At 43.5% G+C, this 25697-nt stretch overlaps 1 protein-coding gene and 1 long non-coding RNA gene across 3 annotated transcripts in view; one reads left to right on the top strand and one right to left on the bottom strand.

Annotated features, from left to right (window-relative positions):
• The window catches only part of EVA1C (eva-1 homolog C), a 32739-nt gene that overhangs the window by 5746 nt on the left and 1296 nt on the right, over positions 1-25697 (bottom strand). Inside the window, exons 2-4 of one of the 2 annotated variants that reach the window (XM_042038020.1) lie at positions 13769-13965; positions 10299-10422; positions 7222-7374 (exon numbers count right to left, since the gene is read on the bottom strand). In XM_042038020.1, coding sequence (XP_041893954.1) covers positions 7222-7374; positions 10299-10422; positions 13769-13965 — 474 coding nt within the window. The remainder of the gene's footprint in view (positions 1-7221; positions 7375-10298; positions 10423-13768; positions 13966-25697) is intronic. The other variant, XM_042038021.1, reaches the window with a different exon arrangement.
• LOC121669285 overlaps positions 1-25697 on the top strand; it is a 31236-nt gene extending 5539 nt beyond the window's left edge. The window contains exon 2 of the long non-coding RNA XR_006017692.1: positions 167-25697. This is a non-coding gene — a long non-coding RNA (uncharacterized LOC121669285). The remainder of the gene's footprint in view (positions 1-166) is intronic.

Raw genomic sequence — 25697 nt, 5'->3', positions numbered from 1 at the left:
AGCTGCTGGATGCAAGACTAGAGATACAAGTCTGCATCTCATCTCAGGCATAACTTTGCCTAAGCAGGATTTCAGTATTAAATATTAGGATTTGTCAATGCAAGGAAGTCAGCTGCAATAAAAATGTGAACTTGCAGCAAGTTAACTCTCCCGTGTTGCCTTCCAGGTGCATACTAAGGCTGCAGGAAGAGTCCTGTTGAGCTCCAAACAGATGCCCAATATAAGATCTCGATGTACCATTCAGGATGTCTTGGAAACAATAAGCACATCCAAATCGCTCTCTATCTATTCCATCTCAAATCAAGAGAGAAGAAATGCTGTTTCCAAGTCTGTCTCTCAGCCCTGGGTTACTGAGATGAGTCGACCGGACACCCAAGTTCAGTTCAAGTCAGGTGAGATCAATTTTTATGTGCTGCAACAGCTTAGGCTGCAGGGAAGTTCAGGGTATTAAAAAGCAGCTTTTGATTTACAGTGAAGAGGTCAAAATGGGCTCAGTATTTAACCAGGGAAACATGTGGCTTCCAAAAATGGGTTTTGCACTGGAGGTGAAATTACTTGACTGGGAAAGTGTGTGAGTCACATTCTGCTTTAAAAAAAAAGAACGTCTCTAAATGTGATTAAGTTCTCTGTATCCACATGTGCTAAACTCCAAGCCACAAAGCAAGAAACACCCTGTAGTTTTGGTGTCTGAATAGAAAGGATGCAGAATGGACAAGTCTGGATCAAGTAATACTTCTCTGAGTCTTTCTGCATCACTGCACACACTGTGGCTTCCTATGTAGGACAGATATGTCTCACTCCAGGCTTCTGAGGCGAGGGCGCTGTAGAGGTCTGAAACATATTTCTCGGGACATTAAAACAGTCCCTCTTCCTGCAATAAAGGATGGCACCCAGTCAGCTGCCAACTGCTGAAGCTCATTTGTGCCTCTTTAGAGGAAGGACAAACACTGTTTGCAAAGACACTCCAAAGGTTCCCCAAATCTGTTTGGAAAGAAGAGAAGGTTTGAGACTGAGTTCTTGACATTTAATGTGTGAAAATGGGGCAGATTTGTGGTTTTTAGAGTTAACTCCCTGAATAAGCACCGAGTAAGTCATATACCTGGGCAGAGTCATCAGGAGATATTGGGCTCATCCGTCTGGCAAAGGGCTCGTGAGTTACTTTGGACATGAATTTTAGGAGACAGCTCTTCCTCTGACCTTTCAGAGACCTAAAATCCCCGTACCTGTGTGTCCCAAGAGACTGCTGGAAGGCAGGGAAGAGCTGACCTAAAGCAGTGGGTAGTTCTGATTAAGTAACTCAGCAGTTTTAGTTTCCCTCCCTGGCAATTTCAGATAAGTAAAGATATATTTAGATGGACGTTTTAGGCAGCCAATCGCTTACTTTGGCAAGTACAAAACCAACTGGAGAATATCAGGAGGAATTACCGGGTGACTCATGAATGAATGGATTGGGAGCACAGCAGCAAACTGAATTGTTTTCTACAGAATTTTCTTTTATAAGGCTCGTGCCTTATAAAAACAGGAGGATGCTGTGCTGATGGTTTTCTACATATTCAGTGATATGGCAAGTGTGTGTTTCATTTCAGGTTTGGTAGGCATTTGCTCATGTTTCTGTGGGACTTAATAGCTTCTTATCATCTCTATCCATGTTGGATTTGGCTCCTGTACCAGTCATTATATGCCTGCAGGTTCTTGGCAGGCCAGTTTTTGGAGAACCTCCCAGGGCTTGCCTGGTGTCATAGGTGAGTGAATGCAAACTGTGGCTGGTTTCTTCTGCAGGACAGGACAGACGTTACCTGGAAAGACTTACAACATTAAAAAAACCTATTTAAAACTTCCTGCGTTCTAAAAAGATTTTGGGTTTTAGTGATTCAATCCAAAATCCTGTCTGGTTTATATGCATCCTTGCTACCTTCCCAGTAGTTCTCCCAGCAGCTATGATGGGAATAACTTGAATAACTTCCCCTCCTCCTGGTGAAACACCTTATTCCAGTGACTGAATGAGGAGAGGTCAGTGCTGTGTTTGGAGTAAAGGAATTCCATGGAATGGCCCCAGAGAAACCATTAATTGGGAGATGAACATAAATATGCAATGTGGCTTCTTTCTGGCTAAGTGCTGTTCGATCTACACAGATATCCCTGGGGCTTGTTAGACTGGTACCGTACATTTTCAATAACCTGCTTCTGGAAAGGCACATTCCCAGAGTGCTAAAAGGCTGGTGGCATCCAGCGGTGGTGGACAAGGCAGCAATGTGTGGCTGGGAAAACACTCCATTCTCCATGCCTTTCTCCCGAAGTTGGTTGTTACACACCAAGAGTGTCGGTGGATCTTTTGTACCAGACACTGCTATGGATGGCACAGGGACACGGGTGTCAAGACGAGGTTCTTAATGCAGTAATAAACTATCCAATCTGACTGCAGCTATTTAACAGTTGGAGTACAAAGCCTTGTTTCTGCAGGAAAGGCTCTTTCAGCTCCCTAATTAGCTTTGTTTGGGAAAGTTTTGGCATGCAAATGACATGCCATAAATCATGCAGGCTTTAATGAGAAGTAATTTGTCTTCTGGTTTCTTAAAGCTTCTCTCAATCCAGACAGGAGGAGCTTTCCCTCCCTTTCTTTCCACCCTGCCACACAAGACCTGCAGGTGATGGAGCATCTTGTGCCAGGCCCCAGGGACAGCATCCTGTCCCACCCTCTCCAAACGTTTCCAACTGCTTTCATCCCCAACTGCTCCTTATGCCGCTTTATGTGTCCTGGGCTGTGTCCACCCACAGAAGAATAAGGAGCTCGCTTTTAAAATCAAAGCAAAGAAATGCTTTGGTTTTAAGCTGAAAGCAAAGATTTCACACCTTCAAATCAGGATGCCTTGTGCTTTGTGGAGCCCAAATATCAGCTGTGGGGACAAGAACTGACAGGGGGAAGCTATGGAGTTCGGAGCAAGCTAAGGCTGCAGGATCCTAAAGAAAGTTGCTGAAATAATATGGTAATTTATGCAAGAGCATGGCACGCAAGGTCCCGCCTATGCATCAGAAAAGGGCCACTTGAGCTGCTAATTCCAGCAGAAACACACAATGTGATCAGCAGCACTTTTGTACCAACAAGACCCCACCAAACTTGGTCTCTCTTTCCTCCTTGCACATGCATGTGCAGTGTGGGGGATCCATCGCACCAAACACCAAGGGCAAGAGACAAGTGGGGCTCTCCGCTTCCTGGCAGCAGGAGCCGGACTCCTTGCTCCTGCATGTGCACATGCAGGAGTTCCTTGGCTCCTTTTAGACTTGGGGGCCAGGTGTACTTTTCCAAACCTTTCACAAATTTGAGCCATGAAAAAATAGACCCAAGAAACTCCTGATCTGCTGGTAAAGAAAACATTACTGGATGAAATGATGTGTGTCTCAGAGTGCTCCAAGCAACTTCCACCAGACAAATCTGATCTTCCCTGTTTGTCTCAGAAGAAAGTTACTTGGACTCTAAAAATGGTGGCTGGTCTTTTTTTCCCTTCAGTCGCTCCTCATCCTGTCACTGCTCTGAAAACCTCTTCTTTTAAGGGGGTTTTTCCTTGACAACGTTTGCTGGGGCCAAGGGGTGCAATGGCTCCTACTGGCACCTCTTGAGGCCCAAAGCACCTACTAAGCTTCTCAGTTTTCTCAGGCTGACACAGGCAAGGACCTTTTCATATCTGCTGTCTGCACACAGAGAGAGCTGACTTAAGGGGTTTTGTGGTGGAAGGAAAACGGAACTATTTTATCCTTACTTTTGCATCCACAAAATTGATTTGACTCCTGTCTCCCACGCCCAAAGTGCCAAGGCGGTGAGGAAACATTTCCAGATCTGCCTACAGCTGCTTGTGCCTTCACTGCTCTTACTTCTGATCTCAAGAGACATTCCCAAGGGACTGGCTCACACCAGGCAGAGAGTACATCTCTTAGTAAGAGACAGAAACCAAAAGCTTTTCAGTCAGTGAATAAGAGATGTAAGGCCCTTTGAATTGGCTACAGTATCCAAACAAACAAACAAAAACAAATAAAAAAGAATCACAGCATCATAGAATCCTGTTACGTTAAAAAAATCATGACACCTAGTTGGACTGGAAGGAAGCTACAGGATGTTGAAAATCCCTCTTGCTTGACTTGCTCACCCTTTCCTCTTAGCTGAATTCCACAGGAAGAGGAGACTATGACAAAGCCTAACCCCAGGGTATGTCATGGCACAGTGCAAGCTGTGATGGGAGTTGGTGAATTCTCCACCTCCCCTCTCAACCCTCCAAAAGTGGGGCCAGATAAAAGGGCTGCACTGGAAGGAACCCCACCTTCCAGCAATGAGAACCATGGCAGGGGTGTAATTCAGGGCTGTGTTGGTCCCTGGTGCTTGAGGAGATGCGCAGCTGACCAGGCAATGTGCATCCAGAGGAATTTCTGGGAAGGATATTGCAGTGTTCTAGCTTGCAAGTTGAACCTAGGGGCAGCCCACTACCAAGACTTCTTTCAAGTATTTTCATGTATTAACAAGAGTAATTTATTATTTGGGAGGTGTTTGTTGAGCTGAATCTTCCTGGTGCTCTCTATGGTAACCTGTTCTGGCACAATTCTTTAACAACTTCTGGCCAATAAATTTTCTATTTCCTCATGCACATGTTAGTACAAATATGAAAAGAGATAATGGGTCAGAAAAGGCAACAAGTCACACAGGAACAAACTGCTATAGTTTCCTGCTTTGGTGCTTGGCACAGTGGATTCCTCTAGGCAGAACCATCTGCTACAAAACCACACCCAGAATTTTCTTGTGAAGTTTTTGATAGTCTTAGTAAAGCAGAGAGGTTACTTGCTGGAAGTTCTGTGCAGTCTTAACAGTACCAGGCATTTGGACAGCTGCAGAAGCTGATTTTTACTATTAAACTGGCTCAGAAAAGCAGTTGCATGAGTAGGTACTCATGCTAGATGTGGAGGTGAGGGTCAGGATCCTACAAGTGCTCAAGGCCACACAGCTATCTCCCATAGCTGAGATGGATTTATATACTTTATTTCCTATATGGAGAAGAGCTTTTTGCCAAAGACTTGACATGTTTTCCTGGGTTCCCTTTGAAGCAAAGCTCTGAAAATCTGTCAGCTGATTTGACAGGTGGTTCACAGAAAAGCAGTGCTTGAGAACACATCTGTCCCAACCCAAAGCTGCTGTTTGTCATTGCTATCACACATATCAGCAGGTAGCCAAGATCTCGAGGTGCATCCACTTCAATACCCAGTACACCTGACAGGACCATATCAAGTATGGAAAGATGCAAAGCTTTTGAGCTCACCAGAGACTTTCTATGCCTGTCATTAGGACCTACAGATGACTTCTCTTCTGCGTAGTGCTAAAAAAATCACCTCACAGTTTCTCTGTGAGGCAGTGAAAGAGCTGGAAAGGCTTGAGCGCTGCCTTTAGGCTGAGTTGCACCCATGCGAGCAGAAACAACAATGGATGTGTTTTGGAGCCAATTTAGCTTTTGCTGTAAACATAAATAGGTACACAGACTCTGATTCGAGAAGGAAGAGCTGTCTTAAGTCATTACATTCAAATTACCATTGTTTTCCCGGAGAGAAAGGTACACAGTCACTGCAGAAATCTAATCGTGCACTACATCTGTAGGTGCTTAAATAACCACTCAAATAAGTGTCAGGCTTGAGACAGATCTGGAGTCAATTGGATCTGGCTCCTAAGTGCCGAGTCTTTTGTGATAACTGAATGTGAACTCCCATGCCACACAGGGGCTTTTGGAAATTCTACTGCCTATAGAAGGTCACTGGTACCACGCAGGAAGAGGCCAAGCACTTCCATGAAGTAGTAGGAAATCTATACAAGGATCTACCTTCTGTAGATCTGATTTGTATTTGTCTCAGGTTTTATGCTCTCTCCTATTACTGGTGTCTTAGGCTGCTTTATAGAGCACAAAACCAGTGTCAGCCAGGGTGTTGCTGCATAGGTGCTTGTAAACAGGGGCCACAGCAGAGCTTGTTGCATTTGCAAATTCTTTCTCTTTATCGTGGGAGACTTTATCCAGTAGGAAAGGTTTGCAGAATTCTGATCTGTGAACTGTGAGTGCTGACATCAGAGGCAAGGGAGTAATTTTGAAAGGTCAGTGAAGTGCAAGGTACAAGTGTGGTGGCAGCCTCTCTCGATCAGCTGAGACATCTGTGCCCTGACTTGTGTCACCCGTTAATGCCAGCATTGTAAGGGGTGTGGGGGCCTGCCAGAGACCTGCTGAAATGTTTCCTCTGCAGAACAGATAGGCACAGCTAAGTCTATGTGAAGGCCCGAGAGAGCCGATGTGAAACACAGACACAGCAATATTAAATAGATTCTTGTCTAAGAACAGATTGCAATTTTCAGCCAATAAATTTTTAATAGTATCTATGTAACTAAATAGAAACATTGGCTTGCAGACAAAGGGCTCTTAAGATTAATTATTGATCTCTTCTTGATGTTTTGAGAGATGCTTCTCATAGATGACACTTAAAGCATGTTTCTTAGGAGCAACGTTAAGCCTTTGCACAGGGCTGGCATCAGTCATGCAAGCCCTTCCCTTTGTAGTACTCATCTCATGCTGGCCTTCTCCATGGCATGACAAGTTACCATCATGCCTTCAGTGTCACCATTGAACATATTATTCAGTGTAGTACTATGTATGTAGGACATTCCTGACTTGGTGCCAGAGAGAAGTCCCAAGTATGTTTAACTTTCTGATGTGCCACCACAGCCTTGGAGTCTAGCCATACAACAGCATCTAAAGCAACGGCCCTGCCTCATGGACCCTCTCCTTACAGTCTGCAGCTAAGGCAGGGAATATCTGGCAGAAACAGGTATCAGAGAAGAAGGAGCAGTAAGACACAGTATCGTGACACTTGTGTCACCTGGTCATTGTCAGAAGCTGGAGGAAGCAGAGAGGCAAACAGTGAATATTTAGTATATGTCACCTAAATTCAAGACAGACAAGAGAACTAGTTTTTGATGCTAATCATACTACAGACTGATTAACTGTATGAAAGTTTATTACTTTGCTGCATTTATTACTCTATGTTCCTCCCTCTTACCGGGCAGTTTGAGAAATAATCTCTCTCACATTTCAACCACCGATGCTTTCAAAACACCATTGCTCTTGCATCTGAAGTTTCTCCCCACCTGTGTCCCCTCTTCCCTGTGCTCCTGCCTGGAGAAGGTTCCTCTACGGTGCCCAAACGTACCAAAGGGGGGTGTGTGCTCCGCCTTTGTTGAGCAGACGCTCTCCTCATGTGCCCATCTGCCGTAGGTGGCTGAGTAGATGATAAGGAACTTGGATTCCTGACAGTGGAGCTTCAGTTCCTGGTTTTCACATGCTGATTTGGTTTTGTATTCAGCTAAAGTAGAAGCAAACAGCAATAATAGCATGAGGCAATTTATTTAGCTGCACTGTTAATAGCAAATAGCAGCAGGACAGAAACCAGCTTTCCTGCAAATGCTGTTGCAAGTGACATGTGGCACCTGTACAGCCAGACACAGAGTCAAGAGCAGAGTGCTTCTCCCAAATGAGTTGCTCCCAAGTGACTATCTAGAGCCTGTGGCTGCTTGTTGAACAGAATAAAAAACCCTAACTTTTGCCAATCTCCTCTCCCAGTGTAACAGCCTCCTTGGTTTCCTGGCTTGCTTTCCTGCTCAGTAAGAGAAGCTTCATCTTTCCCTTTTGTCTCTCCTCAGGACACTGTTGCATTCTACGCGTGTCTCAGCTGCCTCTGCACACTCATCAATCACGGGCAGGGCTGGCACTGCTCAGTGACAGCACTGGGGGAGAGGGACAGACAATGGGAGGACAAAGGCCAGGATGGGGTTCCCATCCCAAGGCAGACAGTGCTCTCAGCTGTATTTGCATGGCTTCACCAAGGTCAGTTGGTTTCTCTGGGCGGCACCTTCAAGCAGGGGCTCATTTGAAAGTTTGGCTGGCAAAGTGATGTGAATTAGGACCCTGAGAAAAATCCCCCCCTCCCTTGCTCAGCTGGCACAGGCACCCTGGCAGCACCCTCAGCAGAGGTGGGGAAGGCACTGAGCTCATCTTCATGGCTTATCGCTCCTAGGGAAACCCTTTAAATCTGCTACCTGGCCAAGAAGGCTCTTCCTGGCCCAAGCAGCCACTCTGTCCGTGACATTTTACCTTCTTGAGTCTTCCTGGTTGAGCTGTGTTGCCAAACCTTTTTATGGCAGATAAAGCCAGGGAGAAGAGTTTATTCTCCTCCAATTTTTTTGGTCCTCAAAAATGTGGAAACAGGAAAAGGAGATTCCTGAGCTGAGCAGAAGAAAAGGGAGACCTTTTGTTAGCAAGTGATGTCCCTGTGAGTGGAGGGTGGATGCTGGTTCTTGGGGAACTGGAGAGAGAAAAACCTCCTATCTACTCAACATTATTGTTTCATCCAAAACAGAACAGATAAAACAATGGGTTAATGTTCTTGGTAACAGTCCCGTTTCTTCCGTTTGAGCTCATCAACAGCTACAAGCTTAAGTCTGAAAAAGAGTGATTTTGAGAAATACTTGACCTGCTGCAGGTTGTGACTTCTGCAGAAGCACCTGCCGTACTGTGCACCAATAAATAGGTCGAAAACCTGGGGTCTCTGCCCAAGGACTGACAGCCTAAAGCTGAGCTCTGAGTCTGGCTGTGCTGGAGGGGCTGTGGAAGTACGTATAACCCCAAGTGGTATCAGAAAAGGAGAAGAGCCCAAGATAAACCTCTGCAGGGATACGGCAACAATAATTGTAAATAGATGAAAAGCTAAGGGATTTAGGCAATTGCTTAAGTGCCCACTTGAAGGAAAGGAGACTGCAAAATATATTTGAAGTTATCCTGAAGTGATTTCCTGAGTAAGGATGTTTTCCACTGCCAAGACTAACAATATTGGTATCTTACCTACAAATACAAATTTCCTGTCACAAGAAATCATGTAATTTGCCCTGGAATTGGACTATTTCTCAATCCTGAAGGCAGCACATGCTGCTAAATATGCTTTTGACCAGCTTTTTAAGAATTCAAATCACAGAAAATACTATATACTCAAAGAAGCTCATCTCCCATGGAAAAAAATATTAAGCAGCTTCCAAAAGTAATAAACAATCCAAATTCGCTTTTGGTTAGTAAAAAGAGATTTCTAATGACACAGACACTGCTATGACATTCAAATCCACCTACTATTAATAATGGACTAATTGCAATATGCAAAATGACTTAAACTATTGATATAATAAAACAGATCATGAAATTTTTCAATTTCAGGCTTTTTTTTCCCTAACGATTGGCCCTGTGTATCTCCCTGGGAGTTTCTGAGTCAGTGCTTTGCCAAAGGTAACATCTGCCTACTCCACTCCATCTTTCTGCTGACTTCCACTTTCCAGTGTGAGATTGCCCTTCAGTTCACTTGCCACCTACTCCTGTTCTACCACTGATGTATATCTTAGTGCTCTGATCAAAGAAAACCCCCTTAGTGCTTTCTCCTTTGCTCATGGGTTGGTATTTCTGAGTTGGCTGGTGAACTTACCCATAAATCATCGTTCAGCTGTTTTCTCTGGGACCCATTTCAGCCACTCTGGGGATTCACTGCCAGACAACCTGAGCCCCCAGGCTACTGGAGCTTGTTCTCATATACCATAGCAACAAGGAGAACGATTAAAAACCACCAATAAAGGAAACCTCATGAGGATTGTCTTAATCGTTCTTCCGTTTTCTCATGTTTACAAAGTGGATTCTCTTTGAGGTAAGATTTGTTCCTTCACATACCAGCATCGAATACCTGCACAGAGCACAGGTGATTCTGCAATAAAAGCCTCTAACCAAGTCAGCACATGTATCTTCTGGCCATTATTCCATAAACGGGAGGTATTTTTGAATCTTTGAAAGCTTTAGGCCCAGCTCCTTAAGTATTTTTGCATATTCCTTCCTAGGATACCTTCTTCATCATTTGGATCCTTAGCCCAAGCATCTGGTTTTGCTGTTCAGCTCTTTCTAATACGACATTATCATTGCAATCTCACTAAAAATAATTTCCAAAACATTTTTCCTTTCTAGTCTGATGTCTGACACCTGCCCCTGCCAAACTACGCTGGTCATTAAATTGGCAGCCAGCACCCTGAAGCTGCAAACACAATGGAGAGCTAAGGTAAAGTAGAAAAAAACAATTTGTTATCAATCCAAGAGCCCCAAAATTTCACATGGATTTATGCAAAGCCTTGTGCAGTGGCATTTTAACCAAAACAAGCAACCAAACATGCAGAAAAACACATTTGCCTGATAAAGATTACTTACTAGGTTTGCATTTAAAGGAGACAAGGAGGAATTTAGTGGTCCCTGGACACAGATCAGGCCCAAAAACCCGACTATTGACAAGGAGTTGGCAGGATCTCAGGTTTTGGCATTCATCCAGTACTTTCTAGAACAATGGGCAAAAAGGATAGTCTTGACAACAAGGTATGAAGCTATACAGCAGTGAAAACACTTAGTTGTATTTTGTTCTACACAGGAGAGAAACCACAACTTTTTGGCTATAAACGTGCAAGAAACATCAGTATCATTGGATCTAGGCCATAGCTCCACTGGAATTGGAGTCATGGCCAACTTTATGGGAACACATTCATCACAGCCATGCTCATGGCAAGTTAGGATGTTACCGATTTGCTGTTGTTTGTCACTTTTCCCTCTGCCCCTGGGGAGGTTGGCCAAATTCCCCTGGGTGCCACCAAAGCCTCAATGGTGCAGAGCCCAGAGCAAGTGGGGACACACTAAGCCCCCAGCTGTCTCACTGACATGCTTGAGACACTTGTACACTCCTGAGCACATTTATGGGAGTGCAATGTCCAGGAGAAGCATGGCAACTCTAAAAGATGTCTTTTTAACCACTTCTTCTTGATCTACTTACATGTACCTTAACATGCCCTGTAATAATCTTCACTTGAAAGAGTTCTGACTGATGAAAAGCACAACCCGAGCTTTAAGCCATGTGTAGGACCTCCTGCTTAAGGGACGCTTCCTTCTTGCTTGCAGTTACACACATGACCAGATATTTGCTTGACTTGCCACGAGCAAATTTCAGAACTGGTTTGAATGGATAGCACGGATCTGCAAGTCTATCCTCAGCCTCCTTGTCTTGTTTTGTGGGGGTGTTTTTTTATGCTGTTCTAAGGCCATATCTACTCCAAATTTATTGGCCCAGCAATATATCCTGGTTCTTACTGTACAGCTTCCCTGGGAGTGGGAACAGAGGAGGACAACAAACAGGCCAGCAGTGCTATACACAAAGTGTCACTTGGTCTCTCTCCCGATCTGGCAAAAGGACTGAGTGCTCCTCCTGCTCACACTGGTGCTCCCACTCCAGCTGTGCTCTTGGAACTGTAGCTGCAGAAAATATTAAGACATTGCCAGAGCAAGTCTGTGTCCAGTTTTTAACACAGTCACAAGCCAAAGCACCTAAAAACACCCAGTTTAAATGCAGCAGTGTATTTAGGAAATTCTTGTTCACCTCCAAAACTCAGTTAAGAGAGGGCTTTTCTGTCATTGTTTTTGGATAGTCTGTGTGGTTGTGCACAGGATTCATGATGTTTAAAATCACAGCAGGCTGTAATAAGGAGGGTGTTTTCTCCAGTTACTCCACTCTTAACAGGAGTAACTGTAATATACCATTCTAATAGTTTTAGGTAGTCCCTCAAAATCTGTGGGAATTTTTGCTTTGTTTCTCATCAGAAGAGGTCTTAGTCATACCAAGAGACCAAATCACAAATTTACCACTGCGATGGCACAAGCTGCATTCCTATTTCCAGGCTGAGAGAGTTGGCAGTGGCTGGATCTCTGTTGTCATCAGTGGAAACCTTCCCTCCCAAGCAGCAATGACACACATTGGCAGCACACTGCAGTGATCCTACAGCTCCCATTGTCAGAGGAAGAGGACATGCATCCAACACTTTTTGAGCATTAAATGCACTCTGAAGAGTTTAAAAGGGAAGGAAAGTACAGCAGACTTAATTTTATCAGTCCATTCTCCTTTTACAGAGTTGCAAGTCAAATAACTCCTCCTAAGTTGGGATAGTTCTGGAAGGGACCAGTGAAACAGTTACATCTTAAGTAAATGGAGATAGCTGTCCCCTACTGAGTCACCTTCTGTTTGCACCTGAGCTGAGTCATCTCCTGAGCATCTGTTTGTGTTTTCTCCTGCCTAATGTAAACAGCAGTCCCATTTTCTCTCGTGTTGCTGTGCAAAAGCACGCAGCCACAAAAGCAAACAATGATACTCAAAATAGTACCGGGCAGTTACTGTCTCTAGCCAGATCCAGCTTTGCAGTGGTCCCTCTAACAGGAGGTCTCTGTAATACGTGCCTGTGATGCTTCCTCCTAGCTACAGGGCATCATCTTGCCTGCCTGTGCGGACTGCAGATCTACTTCCAAAGGGAAGGGGAGGAGGGATGAGGTCACTGGTGCTCTTTTCTAAGAAACCAGTTTACAAGATGTGTCCCTTCTCCTTAACAGAACTGGAACTTCCTGAGATGCACAGCATTTGTATCTCACACACTGATGGCCCTGACAAAATGCTTTCATGCCTTTGATCAGCCACGGTGCCCGAATGATGATGGTAGTTTATACAAGAGTTACCCCATGCTGTGTTTATTATATTCAGGGGGAAAAACTGCCTCACAAAGGCACTCACAAGCCCAAAATAATCATTGGTGCCACTTTGCTGCAGTCAGTCATATAACATCAAGGATGCATCTGGACTGCTGGTTTTGGTGGAGAGATGTACTTTCACATGGCCCATAGGTCATGTCTGGAATGTCCTCAAAAATTGCAGTACATCATGGATGAGCCACACTTATAAAATTGCCCTAATACTGTTTCTGGAGAGAAGATATTACTGCCAAACCACTTCATAATACCCTTCAACTCAGAAAGGGTGGAAACAGACATTCCCTGATGCCAAGAAGGAACGTGTAGTCTACAGACACAAATGTTGCAAACTTCATCAGAGCTTCTGTAGAGCATTTACAACAGTTTAGCCGACAGAACGTATTCAGATTCCACTGACTGCTCATTTTTGCAATGATTTACTGAATTTGGAACAACACTGGGTATTTTTCACTATGATGAAACAAGCCTTTGACAGCAGTTTAAGTCAGACCTTGTTACAATAGTCTCTACAGCAGAAAGTAATAATTGATGAAGTATAAATCATTTTAAGCTATACTGAAGCAGGCCCAGCAAACAAACTGTAGGGTGTTGCTGATACAAATCAGGTAGTCACAGAAATGCAGGCATCTGCAGAAATGCTTGGGATTTGCTGTTTAGCTGTTGCTGTGCCTTTTCAGTGAGGGAGGACAGGCATGGAACAGTGCCAACCAGGGATGTCATCTTATTCACTGGATTTGTAACTCAGCTCTGTCCAATGCTTGTGTCCTCCCCTGGGGTCAAGCAGAGCCTGTGTGATAGATTAAGACTGGTCAACTCAGTTATGACCAGCCCTTGAATGGAAAGGAGCTGACTATTTTAGGGAACTTTAAAAATGGGGTTTCCAAAGCAAGGCTCATCACAACGGAAGGCAATCTTCAAAGTTCTCACAATCCTATGGTAATACCCTGCTGTCCAGACAAATCCTTCCAGCTGTAACTCTTTTGGTGGTAAACTGCCATAGGTACAGTGTCATCTCATTCAAGGTTGAGAACACTTGCACAGAAATGGCAGGGAAACTGTCAAAAACATTCTGTACCTTGAGAAACCTTTACAACGTGTGGTACCTGCAAAGAGGTGGGTGCCACGCAGTTCCTGGGTTCTGTCATCCTGGTTTCAGGCTCCCAAGTACTGCACATGTGGGGGTCCTGCCCATAAAATGCTGACTGAACACTGATGGTTGAGTGCCGAGGGCAGTGCAGGCTCAGGTGCTGCCCATCGCAGGCATAGGCGGTGTGATTCTGCAGGAGCTTCGTTAGGTAACCTAGAAAATATTCAGCTCTGTTACAACTAGCACAGGAAATGACAAGCTCGTTAGATAATAAGAAAACCACAATCAGTTTCCGGAAAGGGCATTGTAATCAAGGTTATACGTCTGGCCCGCAGCCACCCGGTTCTCTGAATGGGTCACCCCTTGCGTGCTCTTAGCGCTCCGGGCTGGAAAACACGAGGTCTCATGGCAGGGAGTCCAAGCCCTCCCAGCACTCCAGCAGCAGCAGGATGTGTTGTACGGACAATATGTGGGCTCAGGCCCTTGCCAGTCGTGGCTGCTCACGATCCCAGGGCATGTCTGCAGCAGTCAGAAGGGTATTACTGGGTTTTGTGGGCCAGGTTCTTGCATTCCATCTGCCTAAGGTACTCCTTATACCTCTTGTTAAAAGGTTGTGCTGCACTTTTGGGCTCGTGGGCAGTTGTGTTTCACACGCTCTTAAGTAAAAAGGAGAAAAAAAACCCCTCACATTTTCTTGTGGGAACATTTTCTTATTGTGGCTGAATCGGGGGCTTTTTTGTATCATTAAAACAAAAATTCATTTTCTCAAAGAAAATACTGAGAAAGAGTTCACTCCTTTTAATTAATTAAAATTTGCCCTTTAAATAAAATGCGCCATTTAATTTTCACACTTCTGCCCTTCATAAACTTTCCCCAAAGACAAGCGATTTTCAAAAAGGTTTTTAAATAGAAACTTTAGTACTCCAAGCAAAAGATAGGAAAATCATAGAATCATAGAATGGTTTGGGTTGGAAAGTTCCTTAAAGATCACCCAGTTCCAACCCGCCTGCCACCTTCCACTAGAACAGGTTGCTCAGAGCTCCATCCAGTCTGGCCTTGAACACTTCCAGGGATGGGTCAAACATTTCAGTTCTCTGGCATCTTTTCCAGCTCCAGCTGTGCATCTGGATAACGAAAATCAGGTTCCCTATCAGTTATTAAGTCTGGAGGAAGGAGAAGCCTGCTCCATTGTTACCTATGTCCAGAGCCCAGGGGAGGACGGGAGTCAGGCGGATGCACCTTCCAGCACAGCAGAGCTGTAGGCGAGTTCCCCACCTCAGTGACCTCAGTCTGAGCACTGGCACTGGAGCTGGGACGGAAGAAGTTTCATGCCTTGCATTTGCAGTCTGGATCTCAAGGAGACCAGTCCAGCAGCAATCCCCACAGCTTCTCACAGGTTAAAAAGAATAACCAAACCCACTACCAAATCCATCCCCTGCATTTTCTGTGTAATTGAGATCACAAATAATTGAAGTTCCCTGCCGGAGCCCCTCCTCTCTCAGCCTGTTCCTGAGACATGCTGAGTGCTGCCAGAAAAATGGGCCGGATGCCCAGTTGCACCCAAGTGACTTTGCTATGGCCAGTGCTGCAGAGGGGCCTCCTGTGGCATTTGCTGAACGCCTTGCCATCACCATCGTGGCATAAAGGGCCACAGTGTCAGAGTATTCAGCCCTACATGAGTTGTGGGCACTCAACACCCTCAAAGATAGGACCCACTGTTTCTAATCATTTCAGTTCTTCAGGTTTTAAGTTACGTGGGGCCAAGAGTGCTGTATACAAAACAGTCCAGTATTCCCTAAAGAATATCAGCTATGCTGCGATTTGGATGAGTTCCCTGGCATCTTAACTGCTACTTTGATCCTGCAAATTCCTAATCCAGCATCTAAGCACCTTTCTTCAACAATTGCAACTATTCAATCCTTTAAAAAAATGTCTTTATAAAAAGCTTGCTCTGGTTCTGTACGAGCAATATGGTTCACTTGTAAAAATGATATTAAATGGACTGGTGAAAAGAAGACATCTTGCTCTCCAGCCTTCCAAGCAGCTTAAACATGACTCTGCTGTTACTAAAATCCTTGTGTATTTGCACACAATAAAGGATAAAAATAGTAATGGAAATTGCTGAAACCTAATGTTCTCTGATAACAGGAGTGGTGACGTAGTATCTAAATTGCTCATCTCACATGGTAGACCATGTAAACCTGCATTTTTCATTACTGCACACACAGACACACGTGGAGCAGTCAGTCCTTTGCAGCTCACAGCCCATGCTGAGGAAGGATTCCCACTCCAAAAGTCATAATTTCCTCTTATCCTTCTCTGAAGAACTCCAGGTTCTTTCCTGTACTCATGCTGGCCCTCTCCTCGTAATGGGGCACTGCCTGCCCTGCACTCAGCAGTTTTCTCAGCAGCTGCTGCTTCTCCTCCTTTCCTGAGCAGTATGGCCTTGTAGTCACCCTGGTAGAAGCTTCACCTTCTTGAGACCATGAGTATCTCTCTGTTGTGTACTGACTTCTGTCCAGAAACACGTTTTCCCAGATGGAGCAAGTTCAGCCAAACAACAGTGTAAAGTTGGGGGAAAATCCAGTGTGATCTCTAAAAGTAATGAGAGCCATAGTGATCAGGAGTGAGGGCATCGTGAGGGTTGGACTCTTCCTGGGGCAGCTTCCTGTCTTTTCCTTTTGTGTTTACTTCATCAGTATCTGTTAGTTGTGAATTTGGGGAAAACATTTTTTTAGTGTCTAAATATGGGAGCTGGAGGCTGTTCCTGGACTACAGCAGACCTCCAAGTCCTGGTCCCCTGCCTGTCAGGAAAGTCCTCGCTAGCTCCTTGATGGCCAAGGCGATTCCCTTTCCCTGAAGAGCAGGGCAGAGGGATGGCTGGAGCACAGCCAGCATGGATGGAGTGAGGTCACGGTTCTGTGTCCACTTGGGCTGGGCAATCAGAAGACTTGTGAGTTAACGGGGTTTCTTACCTGAGCAAAGAGAATCATAACCAGACCCCATAAAAACCTTAGATGACTTAATGTTTTAAACCTAATGTTGTTTTTCTTTCATTGTGTTCTGGGTTGGGTAATGGAGGGGGAGATGGTGTCCAGCTGCAGCAGTCACTTTTCCAAGTGTCATTCTGCAATGAGGAGGACTATAACGTTCCTCTTTTTCCAGAAATAATAAATATCACTCTTTAAAACAATATGAAACTATACCAAAAAAGTTAACTACCATGAGAATTGTCTAAATTAGAAAACCTTGGCAATACTGCCGTGTCTCAACATCTCTACGCCTCTGTGTGAAAGCCCCACTAGGCACTTTCCCATTTATCTAGGGCACACATTCATAAGCAATGTATGGGGTGCTCTGCATATAGAATCATGTATGAGATGTTAGAGACTGGCTCAGAAGTTAAGCCTAAAGCACACAGGAACAAAAAGATCCCATTGATTTGGAGGCCAGAAGGTATCATCCCACCCAACTGTCTGCCTAACCCAGACTACTCACTCATTGTAATCTTTTACTGAGACTCAAAACACCAGTGCAGAATCCAAGCATAATCCTTTCTTCCAGAATTAGCCAAATTAGTCACAGCATCCACTCTGTTGACAAAGAACTTCAGCTAAAAAAACCATAGCACCAGAGAACCACACAAAACACTGAGGCTGAGCAGCTGAACAAAGCTTTGAGCCTTAGTTTTTACTGAAAAGGAGGACTGATAAACGATAAAAAAAATTACTGACAAAAATAACTGGCATAGGAGAATAAACAGATACTTCTTTGTGTGAAAAATAACTCTTTAAGAGGTTATAGCATCTCATATGTAACCACTTGCTCCTGGCATAATCACTTTGAATAGCAGCAATAAGGGTAGCAGTGGACCTGAAGGTACAGAAATCCAGAAAGAATTTTTTTTCACTCAAAACCTCTGAAAATCTGGGAACTTGGAAAGTTCTGTATATGTTCAGTTCACCTTGTCTGCCCTGGCACGAGGTCCCCAGATGGAAGGATCAAGGAGAAGAGCATTTCAGGCTGTGAGCCCAATGCCCAGCACACACTAAAAGCAATCTCAGCATTGGCTCAGGTAATGTCTTTTGGGTAAGAGAGCAGGTTTGCAATGCAGTATTTTTAGAGGCTGAGGCTGCGTAGTCCACAAGCTATGAGGGTCCTCAGAATTGGGCCTTCATACACAGATTTAGTAACATCAGTTCCTGTGCATTGTTCAATTTGGTTTAATTAGCATAGAAATTTGCTGGATCACTTTAAAGACATACCAATCTATTTTAGATCAAAATAAATCCAAATAGCACGCGTATTGTTGTGGGAGTCCCAAAAGGCTAGTCTATCTGGTAAATCTCCATCAGCTCCCACAGTGATGTGAAGAATTGTGCCAACACTCATTAAAAATACACAAGCCAGATTGGTGAGTTTGAAGGAAGAGATTTCACGCAGTGATAACAGAATTGTTAATAAACTCTACTACAAACACCATTAGAAGCACAACTCTGATATTGATTGGTGTTGGGGATCCAGCTGCAGTACTTCTCCAGCAATATTTTCTCCGTTGTTTTGTGAAGGAAGCATTGAGAAATTAACTCCTGAGTTTCGATCCCCATCCCATCTGCCATACCCTCTGGTGGTCTCCAGAGGCAGCTATGCCACAGATCATGCTGTGCCAGAGTTACTCTGTCCACAGGGACTAGGATCTGCCTCTTCACCTTGGCTGTCTGCAAATTCTGCCTGTGGCAGCTGGTTTTTAGGACTAGTAATCGCGGAGGGCAAAATGTTGCCCAGGAAAGACACTGTTTCTAAAATTCATGACACTATGTTACTTGCTTCATCATTTTATTCTTTTTTATCTAAGTGCCTTGTAAACATCCTGTTTGACTCATTGTAGCCACACTCCATGTCTTTGATCAGTAAGAAATACACTTAGGCAGAAGCATTGTTTATTCTTTTTGCTGTTCAGAAATTAGCACAACAGTTTTACCCAGCAGATGCACACTAAAATCTGTAACTCCTTAATATATGCTTTCTTGCATAGTCACCAATCTGATTTAATTTCCCTCCATGGCTTGTTTTTTTCAGCGTGCTGTTTTCCACTGTTCCTCTCAACCCTTGCTCTCTTTGCTAGTGACTACCATCCTACCGACTTCAACCTTTCACTTGTACTGCAGAGGCAGCATAAAAGGTTGGTTTTCTGTGCAAGGAAAATGTTTTTCATATCATCACTCTATTTTTTGTATAATCTAAGTCTTTTTTATGCGAGGATAGCTGTTTACTTGGAAAAACTAGGGATCATCTAGTTTCTCTAATAAGATAGTGACCACAAAACCCCATTCCATTTCCAAATGCCTTCTTTGGTTTCAGAGCACCCAAAGCTGTTGCTTTTCTTCTTCTTTTTCAGTCCTTGAGAGTTGTCAGTTGCCCATTTCTAAAGGAGATGAAGTTTATGAGATCCTGACCTCTGTCCATCTGCATTCCCTTATTCAATTCAACACCTTTTAAGTTTAATGGCCAGTTTCAAACCTGAAGGGTGTGGGGCTCGAAGAAATAAAGTTCCTACAAGTTTCATGGAAATTGAAGCCTGAGCTGCCACTTTCAACTCAGTCTCAATGACTAATGCTGCAAGTGAATTGGCAGCTGGAGAGACAGGATGGTTATCCTGGAGAGCCATCAGCCTGATGCCAATGCAGCAATTTGTTACCACTGGCCTTACTGAGAGACAAAGGATTAACTCTGAAAGAAAATGCTTCAGTTAGTAGTGAGGATGCTTTTGGGATAGTATGGCAATCAAAGCAGTGATTGAGACATCAGTCAGGTTTTTCATGAGCTGCTTTATCCACATACATGCTTTCCTGAGGAGGTTGTCTTCATTTTTTTCCCCTCATGGATCATAACATGAATCATAACTGTCTTACTGAATCTAATTATCGCTGTGTCTTAAATCTGAGGGTCAAATTAAGCAAAAGTTTGGTTCAACCTAAGCCAGAGAGAAGGCCAGGTAACCAGCAGATAACTCAACGCAAAACCTCATTCACTCCCAGTTTAAGCAGGGTTTCTTCAGAGAGCAGCAGCACACACAGGAAGCCAAGTCGTGAACTCTTCCTAGAAAAACAAAGCCAATGAATAAAAGAACAGGCCTGTAACTTTTTGGTTACAGTTTCTCCAGGAAGCACACAACCTCTTCCTCCCTGTGCTACTCGGCGCAGACTTGCAGTTAAGTGAGTTACATTTTTGCAGAGTGGGAAAGCCCATGAATCCTGCACTCACACACCACATGCCTGTTCTTTGTTCCTCACATCCTCCCACGGGCGTTCTCTGTCCTTCAGATCTACGCTTCCACACTCCCTTGTGTTGTCTCCTAGGAGTGATGCCTGGTTTATTGTATCCCAATGGCTTTCTGAGGAAACTGGAGAGATCCCTATGCACTACTGTTTGCTCACTCGCTTTCTGTTTTTATTTCCTTCTTGTGTCAGGAAGAGGCAAGTTGTTCTTGATCCCTGAAATCTTGGGTCTGCAGTAAACACCACCCTACAGTCAGTTATGCTTCTCTCAGCTGTTCCATGAAGTTAGAAGGGCAAACATGTGTCCCAGGACCTAATATGGAACTACTGCAGTAGAAAAGGAAGATTTTCTCCATCCCATCTAAAGAAGCTGACAAGAGGCATGGGTTACGGGTGACTTTAAGGCTCTTTTCTGCCCTTGCCAAAAATCCTCCGTTTAACTGGAGACAGAGTAGCCTCTTCTAGTGCCATTAACAAGAAGTAACAAGAGAAAGGCTCTGTGGGCAGCGACTGTTTCTGGAGACCGAATGAGAGACTCTTTATGCCCTAAGACAAAACACTTGTAATGTTCCCAAAGACTGCAAGTAGGAGAACCCTGGTGACTAGAGGAAAATATTTCCCTGAAAACTCAAATTTATGAACATGAACCTCCATGTTCGTGTTCCCCAAGAGAGCCAGGGGGCTGTTCATTGCCAACTCAGAAAACAAAACACAGGTTTTGTTTTGCAAACAGAACTTTGACCCAAACTCTGTTGTTTTTTTTTTTTTTTTTTGTAAGCCCACTTATATTTGACATTCAGAAAACAATCAGAAAATCTGAGAAAATCTGAAAAAATCAGTAAAAATCAGAAAATCTGAGAAAATCTGAAAAAATCAGTAAAAATCAGAAATCTGGCAGCTCACATCTGCAGTGCTATGATGGTTTATAGTACAGTAAGTCCAAGCTAGAAAAGCACAAATACACTCCCCACTTCACTCTCAGCGCTTGATGATTTTCTTTACAACAACATTTCTTTGTCTTCAACTCAGTTCTAGCCTGAAGAAATGAAAAGTCAAAAAACTGCAAAATTATTCTGAAAGAATAATTCTTGTCTTCCCATCCAAGATTAAATACAATGAAGAAAAATAAACAGATATTTGTGAGTTGAGACCCTCATCCAAAGCCCAGTGAAATCCTTGGGAATCCTTCCAGTGACCATAGGCTTTCAATTAGGTCTTATATAGTGAGTGATGTTTTAAAATTAATTCTAAATTAAGAGCCAAACCTCACTGGTATTTAATTTGTTGCCAGAAGCCACACAATAGATCTTTGAAGCAAAACTCTTAAAATGCCTAGAAATTCAGATTAAATGACTCACCAGTGTTGGACAAATAAGGCACAACCACGCCTCCTTCTGCTCTTCAGCTCCCTTAAGACACTATTTTCTCTGTGTTGGGTAATATATCAAAATATTTCAATTTTAGTTGTAGATTATGGCTGGCAGATGACAGAATTCTGGTAAGTGGTGACTGATCAGACAGTGCCTTCTCTGTCTGGGGACACTTCCAACAAAAGCTGAGTATTTATTTGGAACAAGTCTGTAACCCCTTTCTCTAATAAAGTTGAGACTGGAAGCTCTGCCTTACTGGGAAGGATAGCAGCAGCAGATGGAACAGGAAGGCAGGGGGGAGCTAATCCCTGCTATTTATTTTGAATAAAAATAGCATATGGTGTGTCAGGTGCCAGCACTCTGCCCAGAGCGAACAGAGAGAGTTCTGCCCCAAACTTCCTGCCCCAAAGCTGTGAGAATCTGACAGACTCAAACATGGTGGTCTCTGAGTGGTGGAGCTCAGGGACTCAAGTTTTGTGTCTCGTGTTTGAATTCCCCAACAAATGTAGGGGCAAGAGCATCATGCTACCCCTTAACTCATTTCGGGAGAGCTTTGGGGGCAGCATCCCTTCTTGGGGATATGAAGACCTAGCTTACTGTAACTGTAAAGGTCTCACAAAATCTGTAAGAACTTGACAGGAGCAAAGCTTTTACTTCTCTAACAAGGATAACTAAATCTCATCAGAGGATTTAACAAAAAAATATTAGCACATCTAAAATGTGGTTTCATAAGTCAAACTTCCTCAGAAAGGCAAAAAGAGCTGCAGGGACAGGCCTGAAACAAAACCTTGGGTCTCAGCACCATGATCTAAGCTAAAATCTCAGTTCTGACACACGCCTCTTTGTTCCACAGAACAAATCCCAGACCAGAGCCCTCTTCACTCGGAGAAACTTTAAACCTGACTTTGAGGTTTAACTCGCATATTACTGAAATGAAACATATTTCTAAAATTAAATGTTTTTCTTTAAATAAAGCAATGAACACTTTCACTTGACTTTTACAAGGCAGTATAGAGAAGATGCATTATTGCATCACTCCTGCTAGCACTTCTTTAAATATCCTGGTTGAAGGACACGCTGCAATTGCCACAGTGAGTCAAAAGAACTGACTCAAGGAAATTTATATAGGCTTTTATCTCGCCAACACAAGGCCAACAAAAAAACCTCTGCATCATTGTGGTTGGTAGTGATTGATCCTGCCACGTTACTACAAACAAAGCATTTGCTCAAAGCGTTTGTTTGCTTTCCGTTTACCTGGGGGAATCTGGGATGGGTGAATGCCACAGAACTTAATGGAAACTTTTAATGCAGAAAGGTCACAGGAGCAGATTATATTTCTTGGGTGAACTTTGCTTTTTCATTAGATCCACTTCTTTCTATGGTTGGGTCAGGAGACCAAGTCTATGGAGTTAAGGTGATGCACAGTTCTGTCTGAACTGTTTTGGAAGAAAAGACAGAAAAGTTGACACCAGAGAACAGAGATTAAAAGGTTCTCCCTAAGCAGCGGCTGCTTTCTGTTCACATCCAGAAAGTCATTCCTCACCCCAGTTATGCAATCACAATTACTTCATTTTTAATCTTCAGTTATAGCCACATTTCTTGGAAGCTGCCCAGAAAACCTAGGTGGGACTCAGGTAAAGAAAGGAAGACTGACTGGTGGGTGAGCCAAGGAGGTGCGGTCAAGCCTGAGCTCAGAGCAGCAAGGAGAACAGAAAAAGAAAGAAGCATAAAAAAAGGGTGAATGAGTGTTCCTCAGTGTTGCCAGAGAGAAGGAGTTTGTTCCCAGATGGATAAGGGGTCAGTTCACTTTGTCAACAGACAGGGAAGAGGTGGGAGGAGCCATGGGGATAGGATGGAGAGCTGAGGCCTTTTCCCTCCGCCAGCATGGAGAGCAAGAGGATGAGAGGAGGTGAGGAGCAGTGATCCCTGCTGTGGGGAAGGTACCCTCAAAATGCCACCATCCCCAGCCAAGCCAGCTCTCCCTCAGCAGCTGGGCTTTCTATGGCACCAGAACACCTACAGTGTGAAATACTGTAAAGAAGTTTGCTGATTTTGCCAGCTCTTATTTCACCTGTTTTGAGAACCAGTCCTTGAACATAGAGGAGTTGTGAGGAAATGGCTGTCATGAGGCCCTGATGTCCTGAAAAACAGCCCTTCTGACAGTCTCCTGGGAGCCCAGAGTATCCAGGATTTTAGTTCCCAGAGACTGGAGAACTAGCAAAATTCACAGCAGCCCCCTGGAACGGGACCTGATCCAAAACGTGAAAGCTGCAAGTGATCACTGAGAAGATAAAGATATATTTTAGTTAAAAGGTGTGTTTTGAAGAATGGGCATGAGGGGAAGAAAATTCTCTAGTTGTAGGATCACTCTTATATTCGTGAAGATCTAAGGAAAGGACTGTGGATTAAATCTCTCTTCTTCCAAAACTTTCAGCTTTCAGTTTAAATTTGGGCAAGAATACTTGGATTCCACTTTGAAAAATTAATTACACAGAGGACTGCAGACCTCAGAGCACACCTCCGCTTTCAGTAACCAATGAAACTAATAGATTCATAGAATCATTAAGATTGGAAAAGACCTGCAAGATCATCAAGTCCAACCTTTGAATTTCTTGTCCAAACTTCTAGAGAAACATAGATTATGCAGATTTTTATCGTATCAACATTACTTCCAATAAGAGACACGATTGAGTTGTTCTCACAGAGCTGAATTTTGAACTGCTGGTGGTGTCTTTATTTCAGAACATTTTTCTTCCCTAGCAAATACCAATCCACAAAATGTTATTGCACAGTGAAGAAATGCCTCTCTAAAAAAAAAAAAAAAAAATACAGCAAGAAATTTTTTTCTCACAGTTAAAAGCTGGACAGATGAGAGCAAGAACCTGCAGCTCTAGACAGTAGAAAGGATATAGACCACAAATACAAGTCAAACTTATAAATAAAGTAATAATAACCCTTCACTATACACTGCTCCGGGCTCCCCTTTCCAAAACATCAAACAGATCCCACGAGGGTGCATCTTTGGGTTGTTACAAGCCAACAGCGAGGTCTGGTGATGAACAAATGGGCTCTGAGCAGGGTGGAACTGCTGGCACGATTTAACACTTGCATTAAGGGAACAACAGAGATTACATGGGCAGGTGTTGGAACCTGGCAGCAGTCTAGGAAGGAACTCTGGAAAGCTGTCAGAATGGTGGGCAGAGGAGGAGAGAGGAAAAGAGTTTGGGCGTTAGGGGTAGAGGCCTGATTGCACTTGGCAGCTGCAGGGCACTGCTCCTTTAAACGGGACAGGTTTGTGGCCACAAATATTCAGCAGAGTTTAGGAAAATCGAGTTGCTGTTCCTGCCGAGGGAGGGAGCAAATAAGGGAAATGAGCAACTGCACAAACTCATCTCAAAGCTGCTGTTACGGAGCTTGTAGTTCTTCAACAGTATTAAACAGCCTGGGGATGGCACTGCAGGGTGTCGTCTCACCTCTGGCAGCTTTTGAAGCAGTACCTGCTTTTGAAGCAGCTAAAAACTTCTCCCTATGCTCTGGATACATTTTTTTTTAAAGGTTCCAGTAACATTTTGATCTCTTCTGTTATTCTGGATTAGATCTCCATGTTAAAAGTAAAATGTGAGCAGAATTTGTTCAGGCCTGGGAACTTCCCAGTCTGGTAAGAACTCTGGAATCTGCTTTTCTTTTCTACGTCTTATTTACTGAAATGTCTGCATGTCATGTTTAATATTGATCTCTGGGGTGAGATAGCTTTTTTTCTCTGATCATTTTACCTATTTGGAAAGCTCAGTGCACAATGAATACTGAAGACAGCTGTACTTCTGAAATTAATCTTGGATAACCTTATCTAAATAACATCATTTGAAAAATGAACAGACTTTTGTGAGAGGAACTTTCGTAGATAAGGGAATAATTTTTAACTCAGTGGCTAGTTGAAAGGGAAAATTTCAACATTTGTTTTATGTTATTGTGGAGAACCACCATGTGATTCCAAAACTAACATCCCAAACCAGCAGTTAAGCAAAAAAAACCACCAAAGAATGAGACAGCAAGCATTTAAAAGCCTTTTACATGTGAAAGGAATTTAATATGAGAAATGTAGCTTATCCAAGTACGTAATTCTGGTCTTTAAATTTCATGGCTGCTTGCTTAGAAATTTTCAGGCTTGTGGAGCCGAATGCAATTTTAAAAATTACAAACTGTATTTTTCTGTTGCTGGGAAAATAGTTTCTACAGAGCCATGACCAGCATTTTGAACTGTATCAGCACGAACTACATTAAAATGCATAACAACACA

Source organism: Corvus kubaryi, unplaced genomic scaffold (genome assembly GCF_017639235.1).
Source record: "Corvus kubaryi isolate FWS band 111438036 unplaced genomic scaffold, C.kubaryi_AGA036_p1.0 37391, whole genome shotgun sequence".
In the NCBI taxonomy this organism is placed as follows: domain Eukaryota; kingdom Metazoa; phylum Chordata; class Aves; order Passeriformes; family Corvidae; genus Corvus; species Corvus kubaryi.
Note: the sequence above shows the minus strand (reverse complement) of the source record. Positions and strands in the feature narration are given on the sequence as shown.